Below are 12,900 nucleotides of genomic sequence, written 5' to 3' on the forward strand. Positions count from 1 at the left end.
TTTCTACAAGATGTTGGAGAGTGTGTGTGGGAATCTTTGCCCATTTACCCAGAAGAGCATTTGTGAGGTCATATACTGATGTTGGACAAGAGGGTCTGGCTTACAATCTTCATTCTAGTTCATCCCAAAGGTGTTTGATGGGGTTGAGGTCAGGGCTCTGTGTGGGTAAGTCAAGTTCTTCCCCACCAAACTCACCCAGCCATGACTTTATGGACCTTGCTCTGTGCACTGGGGCTCAGTCATGCTGGAACAGAAAAGGTTCTTCCCCAAACTGTTCCCACAAAGTTGGAAACACAGAATTGTCCAAAATGTCTTGGTCTGCTGAGGCATTAAGATTTCCCTTCACTGGAACTAAGAGGTCTAGGCCAAGTCCTGAAAAACAACCCCATAGCATCATCCCTCCTCCACCAAACTTTACAGTCGGCAAAATGCAGTCAGGCAGGTAACGGTTCTCCTGGCATTCGCCAAACCTAGACTCGCCTACCAGACTTACAGATAGAGAAGTGTGATTCGTCACTTCTCAGAATACGTTTCCACTGCTCCAGAGTCCAGCGGCGGCTGCTTTACACCACTCCAGCCGACGCTTGGCATTATACTTGGTGATGTAAGACTTGCATGCAGCTGCTCGGCCACGGAAACCCATGCCATGAAGCCCTCGGCGCACAGTTTTTGTGCTAATGTTAATGCCAGAGGAGGTTTGGAACTCTGTAGTTATTGATCAGCAGAGCGTTGGCGACTTTTATGCACTATGGTCCTCAGCACTCGGCAACCCTCTCTGTAACTCTACATGGTCTGACACTTCGTGGCTGAGGTTCCTAAACACTTCCACTTTTCAATAATACCACTCACAGTTGATCATAGAATATCTAGGAGGGAAGAAATTTCACGAACTGACTTGTTTCAACAGTGGTGTCCTATTATAGTATCACGCTCGAATTCAGGGAGCTCTTTAGAACGACCCATTCTTCCGCAAATGTTTGTAAAGGCAGACTGCATGGCTAGGTGCTTGATTTTATACACCTGTAGCAATGGGACTGGATGAAACACATGAACTCAATGACTGAGAGGTGTGTCCCAATACTTTTGTCCATGCAGTGTACATCGTTCATGTAATAACTTTATATGATGTAGCTTTTAGAGGTGTTAAATTCTTCAGACGTCTGGTTTCTAACACCGCCACTGAACAATTCTCTAGAACTTGGCACTTTACATCAAATCACTCTAAATGACTGTTTCAGTTGGAATTCAGTGGACGTCAATTCAGTGAAAAGCATTATCAATTCAATAATGCACATACCCAAAAATGAAAGACACGAAAACTGCAAAACTCAACTGTTTATTGTAGTGACCTCTCCTGCTAAAAGGGTGGGCAAAAAAAAACAAACAAAAAACAAAAAAGCAGTAGGTCAGAATTATACTACAGTGGACACTGAAAAGCTGTATGCAAGCACTTTGCCTTTTTTATGGAAACTACATAACATTAACTTAAGTCTTTAGAACAAAGCTCAGGAGGGACACTAACACCAACCGGTGCAGGACAAACATGACACAACGACAGTCTTTCATTTGTGTTGAAACAAATAAATAGTAGAAACTTCCTAATAATTCACATTATAAAAACGACATGACTGAAACCCAGTGATTCAGAAACACGGAAGACAGCCGAACCATGTCTTCTCAAGGCAGCGACGGTGGAGTGAGTCTGGGAAATTGCATTAGGTGATTGGTCAGTCACTGTCATACTCCTCGATAAGAAGGTCCTCATCGTCCAGTAAGGCTTCAGTGGCGGTGGGCTGTGGCTGGCTAGCAGGGAGATCTCCTCCTGGGTCCTGGCTGCTTTGGAGGACGTGGTCGGCTGTGGTATCCCCAGGCAAAGAGCTGGTTCCAGCCTCAGCAGTTTGGGTACCTTCTTCATTTTCGCTGTCAAAATCCAGCCCACCCGGGTCTTTGTCGCCAAGCGCCTCGAGTTTTAATCTGAAAAGATTTGGACAGGTTTCAGATTCAGCCTGGTTTATTACATACTGCATGAATAAGGGGTAAGCCTGGTTGTTCTCATATGCATCTCAATACAAACTTGTCTTAGTATTCGTTTAATTGATCAGGTAGATCATATAAGGCAAGTATGTAGGCTGTAATAAAAATTAAATTGTTCCTTTATTATCTTTTAAGTAAGTTTTTACTGCATATGCATAGAAAATGTAGGAAATTCCACTGTTTTTTCCCCAAAATTCTGCCAAAATTAAGATCTAAACAAATGGTGCACAGTTGAGAAATTTGCCAAGGCAGAACTGTCTACAGCAGTGGTGATAGAAACCAGACATCTGAAGCACTGAAGATTTTTGGCTTAAAATGTAAATTTTAATATCTATTCATGATGGTAAGGTACATGCAGGGCATTCTGAGGCAAAATAGTCCCCAAAGAAAACATATTTTTTGTTTGTTAACTACTTTACCGTCATCAGCATTACACACATAAAGCTCAGATGACGTGTGTAGGTTCACTGGTGGTTTTGGATAGTAGATAAAATGGCTATATTTGTGTTGTAGACATGGTGACCCCTGGTTCCCATCACCACCACTGTAAAGAAATCTGAGTCTCTACAATCAATAATTTCACACCAAACCACTCTGAATGACTAACATTTTAATGACTAAATTTGGGCAGAAATCCTGAAAAAGTTGAGGAATTTGCCTTTAAGCAAAATGCGACACTTCTAAGTGCAGTTATGTATATGGAAATTGTAACGACAAAACTGTAGTGTAGCAAAAGTTATCAATTAGTGCGTTTACATGGACTTAATAATCCGATAACTGCAGAAAAATCAGATGTTGTCAGTAATCCGACCAACGTGTTTACATACAATTGAGTAATCAGATGACAGAGAAACTCCAGATCTTCATGACTTAGGCAGTAATCGGATTTCTGCTTTGCAACCGGCCAATAAACTCACAGAATAAGACATGATGTAAACAAAGTAAAACTCAAACTGCATGCCGCTGTTTTTTTTGTTTTTTTTTAACATAGCACCACTTTACCTGAAAATATGAACATACATCATCTAGAAGATGAAGAATATTTAAATCTGTCATTTTGTGTTTGGCTTCAGCGCCACTCCAAAAGTGCTTCTCACGCATGCGCAGACTAAAAAATCCGGCAGAAATCAGAGTAAGAGTTTACATGCACTGAGAAGTCTGATTACTGAGCTAAAATCCAGCTCTCTTCGTCGGATTTCTTAATCGGATTTCTAGATTGGAGTATACTGTTTAAATGACCATTTGAATAATCGAATAACTGCAGGAATCCAAGTATGGTCAGATTATTGAGTGCAGGTATAAGCACTGATTGTGTACGTTAACTGGTTAGTAAGTTAAATTATATCCTAGCCTCACATTATAAATTAACTTTAAACTGTGTCTCATAATATCTCATAAACATAAATATTATCTAATTTCAAATATTAGTTTAAAAATGCAGACAAAGAGCAAAAAGGGTTAAATTGCCACCATCATGTTCATGGTCAATCTTTGGCCTCACATACCTGCCAGGAAATCTCCTGAGAGAGAGATGGCCAACATCTTGGATGAAGGCTATCTGAGCTGAAAGGCAGAGGAAATGAGAGAAGCCATGAGTTCGAATGGAGGAGAGTGTCGGGGGAAGTGCGTGTCCTGAATTTCAATGTGCTTTGCATATTCTCAAAACAAACAAAAGGACAGAGAGCGCCATAAAACTCCTTCATCTTTAGACAGTGAGAGATTAGAAAAACACCTAAACATGTGCAACACAAATTTTATCATAAAGCCATCATGACAGTATTTTTGAACTAGTTTTGGAAATTCTAGTATTTTTCTTGACTTTCCCCTTTCGTATACAAGTGGTTACCTTGATTCCGCATGGGGTTGCTGAGCTTGGCAAGGTAGGGCACCAGCTCCGTCACAAGGCTGATGGGCGCCAGGCAGAAATTAATAAAAAGGGACTGAGCTGAAAGATAGTTCTCACGGTACTGCAGGTAGAGCACAAACACACAAACAAAATCACAATCAATACAACACTAATAGTCTATTAATTACTGAATAAATAAATAAATAAACAATGTTTGAGACATTTCCTTCTTTACCGTCTTGTTAATCTGGAGCCAGTGGGGTTTGTGAAGAGGCTTGAAGCCTACTGATGATTGGCATGTAGCTTGTGCACGGGAGGAGTTGGAGTGGATGAGCCCCCTAGTGGCCACTGAAGATCCGTACTCCAACATGGTGGATCTGGACTGTAGGGAGTACGGCACCATGACAACAGCATTACTAACCATGCTCTTAAACACCTGCTTCAACTCACAAAGGATCTGATAATTAGCTGGAGAGAACTCCAAAATCATGCAGTGCTGTGGCTCTTCAGGACATTTCACTGCCTTAGGACACCATAAGCAACCAAATGTATTAAGCTGCTTATTTTTTTCCCCCTTTCCCCAAATCACATAAGCAGGTTCCTGGACAGGAAATCAGATACTCTAAGGAGGACATCCATCAACAGCAGCAGACAAAAGCGACTGTGCAGCTTAAGCTGTTCCCAAATGGGTGTGAGAGTGCAGTCAGATGATTACTGTGGTATTTTCTATGGTTGCTGAAGTGTTGCTAAGGTATCTGAGGCAGTTGCTTGTTTACTGGTGGTTGCTATTGTGTTCCAGGTGGTTGCTAGGGTATTCTTAACCAGATACTATGGTGTCTCTGGTGGTTACTTGGGTGTTGGTAGGTGCTTGCTAGGTGTTTGCTATGGTGTTCGCTATGGTGTTCCAGGTGGTTGCTGAAGTATTGCTAACCAGTTACTATGGTGTCTCTGGTGGTTACCAGGGTGTTGGTAGGTGGTTGCTTGGTGGTTGCTAGGATATTGCTAACAAGATACTATGGTGTCTCTGGTGGTTACTAGGGTGTTGGTAGGTGGTTGGGATGTTGTTCCAGGTGGTTGCTGAAGTATTGCTAACCAGTTACTATGGTGTCTCTTGTGGTTACTAGGGTGTTTGTAGGTGCTTGCTAGGTGGTTGCTATGGTGTTCCAGGTGGTTGCTAGGGTACTGTTAACCGGTTACTATGGTGTCTCTGGTGGTTATTAGGGTGTTGGTAGGTGGTTGCTAGGTATGTTCCAAAATTCCATCAGAAAATAACATTAAGAAGAATATAAATCAGATAACAATAGTATTGCTTTGCAATAAGCAACCACTAACTTATCATTGCTGAGTTACTTCAACGTTATATCACTTTCTGCCCAAACCTGTATGATTAATAGAATCTAATCTACCATTAGCTCCTGATAACTATATATCGCCACCATGTTAGAAAATTTATTTAACTACCACAAATCAAATATTCCTTGTTTGATCCAGCCTAATGTGACCTTCTGCGTATCACTGCTGCATTATCTCTCATGAACTCACAGTCCACTCTGCCGTCAGGAAGTCAGCGTCCGAGAGGTACTCAGTGGCCCTCGCAACATCGTCCACATTCGAAAAGAAGTCCAGGTAGTTCTGGTGCAGGTAGAGATTAAAAAACTCACCCGACATGTGGGACCGCTCTATAACCAGCTGAGGAGAGAGAGGCAGAAACAGAGTCAGAGGAGAGACTTTAATAGGGATTATCACAGATTTTTTACATTGCTGGATAATTCATTCACAGTGGTTTGATGAGAAATGGTTCACTGTAGAAAAATACGCAGACATTTCTTTACAGTGAGGATATGAAACCAGGGTTAACAATGTCTACAGTTCTACAGTTCAAATATGGCTGTTATTTACTAATCCACAACTTAAAAATACATATTTTAGGCCAAAAGCTATCAGAGAGCAAAGTCTCAGACATCAGGCCACTTATTCGTAACTATTTTGTTGTAAAAAACTTTCTGTGAGGGAGCTTTCAAAAGGCATTAAAACCCTTCAGACGTCCGGTTGCTATCACCACCACTGTGAACGATTCTGATTCGGTAACCAAGTCAACAAACACGTTTTGGTTGATAAACTACATTTGGGATAAGGAAGAATTTGTGCACTTTTTGCGTCAAACCATTGTTTTATAAAGTATCTGCATGAGAAATAAAGAGCTCATACCTCTGGATCAACAAGCAGTCTATCTCTCTGATGTTCTGCAAGGTGTGCTGGAAGCTTGGGAACTTCAGAACCTTCATAGCTTTCACCTACAATTACAACCACCATTACTTAATACATAAAAAGCCTCCGTCCATCATGGTGCCTCTGCTATAAAACAACAGACTGCAATCAAAAACAAGAGCTAAATACTAACGTTTGCAGTACAGGATCTTCCCCAAGGCTCTGAAGAGAAAGAGGGAGGCATCTTTTCCTCCAATAGCAGGGCTGTCATCCAACACATCTGTAGATTTAGCAGATCGACTCCTCCCTTTGGCCCTGACTGGAGCTTTGGCGCTTGTTGCAGCTGATTTGCCCTTTTTAGAAGCCCAGAGGCCTTTTTCCAGGGAGTAGTCTAGAAGTAAACAGAGTTACCATTACTTACAGACCACATTATCATGTCTTACATGTAGAATTATAACAGAACAGTGCTTGTTTTGCCTATCTGGACGTTAAGTGTACCTGTCGCCACCACAGTAAAGAAATATGAGTCAGTATGTTTCTCTGCAACGAACTATTTCACATCAAACTGCCCTGAATGACTTTGCTTCCATCTCAAAACAGTGGAGTTTCTCTATAATGTATTGCAAGGCATATCGCATAAGCAACATGTGGCAACAGAAAATCTAAAATATAATGGTATTTTCAATTAGAACAAATGTTCCTGATCTAATTCTGGACAATACCTAGCCAGTCTTCATATTGTACACTCCCAAAACTCCACAGCCACATAATCACAGTAGAATGCTGACCTTATAAGCTGCTTAGGCAGCTAGAATTTAAGCAGAACAAAAGAACATGGAATAAATGAGAGGAACCCAAATGAGAACTGAAACCCACCAGTAAAAGAAGAGAACTGCAGGCTGTTGATGGCACTGCGAATGTCTCCTGAGCTTCCGGAACACAGCTGCTCCAGCGCTGCTTTATCAGGCACTGAGATCCTTCCTGCACTCTGAAAAACGAAACAGGTTTCATTGGACACAAAATCACACCACAGCTCTGAAATGAGTCAGCAAACTGCTCGTTTGTCTTTACCTTGCTCGCTTCAACGGCTGCAATACGACTCAGCACCTTCAGCATGCTGGTAGGGGCTACAGGGTTAAAGCTGGAGAAGAAGCAGAATTAAAAGAACTTATGGCAACCTACTGTATTTCGTTCCTTCTTAACATTCAACATTCTTAACAATGTTGGAACTTTAGTGTGCCTGTAAAAGGTGCTGTCAACTTATTTTGTTCATTTGTTTATGCTTTTAGCTACGCTGGTCATTTCGATTAGGGTGGGCATATAGTAAAAATATAACACTGCGATACTTCAAAAAAATTTCACGATACACGATATACTGCGATACTTATTTTTTCAAACATCTGGTCAGTTGGAACCGAGAAAAGAACCAGTAGTGCTACGTTTTAAAAAATACAATTAAAAACTGTGAATTCAATGATTTTTATTCAATATTTTGCATACTGTGTAGTACTATCATCATCATCATCATTAACCGCTTAATCCAGATAGGGTCGCAGTAGCAGTTGGGAGAGCAGAGAATCCCAGATGACCCTCTCCCCCGCAACTTCCTCCAGCTCATACAGCTCATATTGTATACTAATATTACATGTATACATACATACATACATACATATATATCACAATCAGTGCTTATTTCTTCAGCATTTAGTTTTGTGAGGTTTCTACATGCCCTAAATTGGACTTAAATATCCATCATTTTCAATTAACTGATCAGATATTGTCGTATTGTAGTAGTTGATTCAAAGTGTGCAAAATGGCAGTTCCTTTAAACTGCACCAGTGATGTAATCAGCATTCCTCCATGCATGCAGCAGCTTAACATAGTAAAATATTAACCTGATGTGGTGGATGCCGAGCTCCTGCTGTATCTCCTTCGGGAAGAGGAGTCTGGAACTAGTGTCTCCACTCAGACTATCAGACACAATGAAGATTATTGGACACTTGCCTGTCTTCACGAAACGCCTGCAGGCAACAGAGAAAGAAAAGCACACAGCCTCATTTCACACAGCTCTGGATTCAAATGCTCTCAAATACCTATTTCTCCTCCTCTGCCCACTTCCATAGGAAGAGTGAACTGTTTTCTTTAATACTGGGTTCTTACCTGAGAATGTCATGCAAGCATCCTGGCTGCCTATAGAACTGATTAGGAAAATCCTGTGGGGATACACATTGATAAGGAGACACTTTAGGTTAGGACATTTACTGCTTAATGTGACGGTTAATGTGTTGTGCAGTGTACCTCTACAAGAATGATCTTCCTGTTTTGTGCATGGCTGTCTCCACTCATCTGAAGACGGTTATACTTGTTAGCTCTGAGCAGGAACTCCTGGAAGGCTCCTGTCTGTGAGATCCCATGGAAGCTGTTAAACCGGGAGTCTAGAAAAGAAAAAGGCCATACCTTATACCATATAGCAATACCATAAGAATCAAATAAAAAGGTATTCATGAAGCTTGAAAACTTTTTTGCTGGTCCAGGTTTTGTGGGAGCAAGCAACATTTGAAACATATTTCACACGAACGGTGAGTCAGCGCACCTGGGTCAAAGCTCTGCCTGAAAGAGTCATCCGTCCTGTACTCAGATGTGGTGGGGTTGGACCACTCCTGGATTTGGAAATCCACATCTTTAGCCAAGACGTGAACCGTGGCTGTCTTTCCACAGCCAGACGGGCCTGTCAGTAACAGAATAGCACCACCCTGTGGAGTAATTCCAGCAGAAAATATATGGTTTTTACATTCTGTCATAAAAAAGTATTATTTAAAGAAATGATAAAAAAATGCACTATATTTCAGAATCAATTAGTCTTTTTTGCATCAAAATAAAAGTCTTAGGCTATTTTTTATGTAAACATGGGAAAAAGGTCTGTTTTTTTGTTTGTTCAAACAGTTACATTTTTAATATTTTTATAAATAGCACTACATATCAAATCAAGAGTTTTTTAAACAATCATATTCAAATCGGATCATCATGAGGTCAGATTTACACCCTTAATACAAACCTTGCTCGCACTCTTCAAGTCCAAATGAACCCTCAACCAACTCTCGACTTCTTCAAATTTCTTTTTGTGCACTGCCAGCTCAGCCTACCACAGAGGAGAAAGGCACATCAGCAGACATTTTAATGGTTCAAGAGAAATCAGACATAAACTATTACTCACTCTACAAACTACAACTAACTCATAACCAAAGCAATATTTATCGAACTAGTACGACTCTCATGAGTAAAATAAAACTCCTATAACCATCATGATGACAGCTAAAGCAACGGATTCAATGTGGCGAGTGACTCAGTCTCCATACCTGTGATTGAGGGGCGTGAACATCCACCCAGGGTTCATCCTGATCCTCTTGTGAACCTTGTTTACTGGAAAAGAACTGAGACTGGGAGGCTTGAGATTCTACTTTCCTCTTTCTGGGCCTCTTCCCACCAACATCCGCACAAGAAGGCTGAACTTTGGACTTGCGTTCTCCTGCAAGGGTGCCTTTTGTCAGAGGGAGGCTGTTCACCCCAGAGCCTCCCAAAAGATCACCGAAGGATGGTTGTACCCAGCTGCTTAGCTGAAGCAAAAAGACAAATAAAAGATATCAGAATAATGCTGGTGAGAACAGGGTTCTGCTTATGCACAAAGCTGAAATCAATAAAGGCACAGCGTTCCATAATCAAAATAACACAGCTAAGTTCTAGCCCAGTGGTTTCAACCCTGGTCCTAAAGATCTACCTTCCAGTCACAATTGCTCCAGCTAATTACCATCTTCAGACAGGCAGCTGCATTTTATATGCAAACTGGAACCAAGGCCAGGTTCAGACGGCAGGCAAATCAGATTTGTTTCTCAAATCAGATCTTTTGAGTTGACTGTCCACACTGTTATTTGCAAGTGATTAGATCGAATTTGTCTGTCCAGACATCACCAGCCTATCTGCATGGGTAGCTGTGGTAACGAAGTAGCTGTCAGTAACTATGGAGCTAAGCTGGTGATGTACATTTCAAACGTGGATGCAGGAAAGATGAAGGTGCATCATCTCGGCCTTCAGACTCTGGCATAAAGCATGAACGTTTGGCACTCTTTGTAAATCCCAGCACTTCCATCATTCTGGATTGGAAAACATCATTGCTTTTCAGGTTGTGAGTGACGCAAAAAAAATCTGATTTGAGCATCCAGAGTGTCAAGACAGAGACTCATCTCGCAACCTCCAAATGTGGTTTGGATCCGATTTGCAAAAATTGTGTCTTTTTTTTTTGCTGTCCAGATTAGAAAAATCAATCTGGATACAATCTGAATGTGCCAAAAATCTGATTTTGGGCTTGCAGTCTGAACTGAAGGCCTAAACTCTGCTGGAAAGTAGACGTCTAGGAGGAGGGCTGGTCACCACTGCTCTAGCCTCTTCAAGCAACTTGCGCCACATGAAAGAAAAGAGAAACTTACTTTACTAGAGGACGCTTTTCCTCCTAGAGAAAGCTTTGACATTATCAGCTCTTCCCATTCACACAGCTGGACTACTCAGTGCAGCGCTGGCAGAGAAAACCAGAGCATCTCATAACGGACTGCAGCTTATTTTCACCTTAAACACACGATGCTGTAGAGAGACGAAAGTCAGATGCATAATTACACTTGGGGCGGGGATATGGCAAAACTATTATATAATATAATGCACAATATGCATCACAATATTTTGTCACAATAAAGATAAAATGCACAGTGCAAGATTTTAATAACCACGGTCAAAAACCCTCAGTTAAATGATTTCTAGTCAATACATCCAATTAAGGATTAATTATGCTTCTTGTAACAAAACATGGAGCTCACCTGTGTTAAGTAAAGCACTGACAATATCCACGATATGCTCAGAAAAGCATACTGTTTATCACAGTAACAGAATTTATCATGATAATGATAAAATATAATGATATTGCCTACTCTTAATGACATTCACCAGCCACTTTATTAGGTACACCTACCATTGTCCATTTTGTCAGGGTCATTCCCCACAGACCATATGCACTGGAGTAAAGAGGGGCCAACCAATTATCCAGAGAAACAGATGGACTACAATCTGTAGAACTAAAGAGTCCATCTAGCTATATGCTAAGTGGATCTGATAAAAATGGACAATGAGTGTAGATACAATGAAGATGTAGCTAATAAAGTAGTCAGTCAGTGTCTACAGCATATTTACAAACATCACAAACATTAAAAAAAAAAAAATTCACAAATCACCAATGAGCCTCTGCTAATAGTTCATTATGCAGGATTAGATATTCATTTTGGACCATGCAAAATTGTTAACCATCCAGTCATCAACTCCAAATAAGCAGAAGTGAGTAGATTACCCGTCGGTAAAAGCACATCAGTGAAATATTGACTCAAGGCAATGGCTCTATTTAAAATGATATAGTTCTATATAGAATCATTTCATGCTTAAATGGTTCTATGCATGGTGAAATGGTTCTTCAGACTGATGGAGAATGTGTTGTCAATGGAAATGTGTTTAAAAATGGTTCCACATAGCACCAAATGGGTTGTGCTACTGGTGTGATGTCAAGCTTGTAACAACAGAAGAACCCTTTTTTGTGCTATATTTGGTGCCTTACTAAAGAACCCTTGCTTACGGGCACTCTGAGGTCCTCTGATGCGGGCCTCATGGTTGTCCCTGCCTCTAAATGCTCCACTTTTGGGGGGCAGATCTTTAAGTGTTATGCCTAAACTATGCAACTCTTTTCCTTCATCTCTCCGCAACTGCTCCACCCCATACTCCTACAAATTCCACCTCAAAACTTTCCTGTTTTCTCAATACTTTCATTCTTCTTCTTCTCTTTATTTATTTATTTATTTAATTTTTTACCACGATTATGTAAAGTTATTACTGTAAAGTGACCTTGGTTATGTGGGAGCTGGTACAGAAATTGAACTACTACTTCTTCTTAATTAATAATAATAATAATAATAATAATAATAAATATATAGTAACATTTTCAAAAAGGTGCTATATGGAACCATACACAACACATTCTTTATCAATCTGAAGAACCATTTCAACATGCAAGCATAAAATGGTTCTGTACAGAACTCAGAACCATTGCCTTTACTAAAGAACCCTCGAGGAACTTTTTTAAGTGTGTAGAAGTCAAAGTCAAAAAGTAGCTGCGAAAAACCGTTTTGAGTGAAAACAAATCGTGAATTTCCAATAAAACTAGTCCCTTCAGCATCTATCAGCACAAAAACTGAAGTTTGTTATCGTTAGTTTGTTCTCTTTTGGTCTAAATGCGATAAACACTGAAGTGAGAACTCCGAGCAGCAGCAAAACACAACAGGCTGGAACTAAATTTCAACGACTAAAACGAAACTAAAGGGAAAAAATATATTCCTTTGATTGGCGATACAACTATTATGGCCTGAGAAACTTAGAAAGAGTTAAAAATGCTATGAAATGCAGTGAAAAGTCCGTGTATGCGCAGCTTCTGCTCACCTCGGTTTCTCTGTTTATGCTTGAACGTAAACTCCGCCAGTGACCGTTAGCTGTTAGCTCGGCGAGGCTAGGCTGAGTTTATGCTAAGCTAACGTCATTAAATCATCTCTCCAGCTAGAAAAGCGACTAAGAGACCACACAGAGAGCGAGTCACGCTGTGACACAAACCCACCTCGGTCATTTCCGACGAAAAATTAATCCAGGGTTTTTCTTTTAAACTACTTTCTCTCTCGTCTACGAGAAGCGCCGTTTTAGCATGTTAGCTTAGCATTCCCTTTAAAGTGCAGGGT

The 12,900-nt window shown here is 40.6% G+C and overlaps 1 protein-coding gene across 2 annotated transcripts; it reads right to left on the reverse strand.

The window, feature by feature from the left end:
* Positions 1-1,340: 1,340 nt before the first annotated feature.
* Positions 1,341-12,900, reverse strand: rad17 (RAD17 checkpoint clamp loader component). 2 transcript variants are annotated; one of them, XM_036598509.1, is made up of 17 exons: positions 12,783-12,900; positions 10,570-10,720; positions 9,445-9,702; positions 9,144-9,227; positions 8,682-8,841; positions 8,387-8,523; positions 8,249-8,301; positions 7,984-8,109; positions 7,160-7,229; positions 6,965-7,076; positions 6,282-6,479; positions 6,089-6,174; positions 5,423-5,569; positions 4,116-4,262; positions 3,881-4,001; positions 3,540-3,597; positions 1,341-1,974 (listed from the first exon to the last, which is right to left on the reverse strand). In XM_036598509.1, the coding sequence occupies exons 2-17, from the start codon at positions 10,609-10,611 to the stop codon at positions 1,728-1,730; spliced, it is 2,046 nt and encodes a 681-aa protein (XP_036454402.1). In that variant the 5' UTR covers positions 10,612-10,720; positions 12,783-12,900; the 3' UTR covers positions 1,341-1,727. The 2 variants fall into 2 exon arrangements, with proteins under 2 accessions (XP_036454402.1, XP_036454401.1); XM_036598508.1 differs by having other exon boundaries at positions 12,611-12,900.

The sequence above is a fragment of the Colossoma macropomum genome, unplaced genomic scaffold, assembly GCF_904425465.1.
Source record: "Colossoma macropomum unplaced genomic scaffold, Colossoma_macropomum, whole genome shotgun sequence".
In the NCBI taxonomy this organism is placed as follows: Eukaryota; Metazoa; Chordata; class Actinopteri; order Characiformes; family Serrasalmidae; genus Colossoma; species Colossoma macropomum.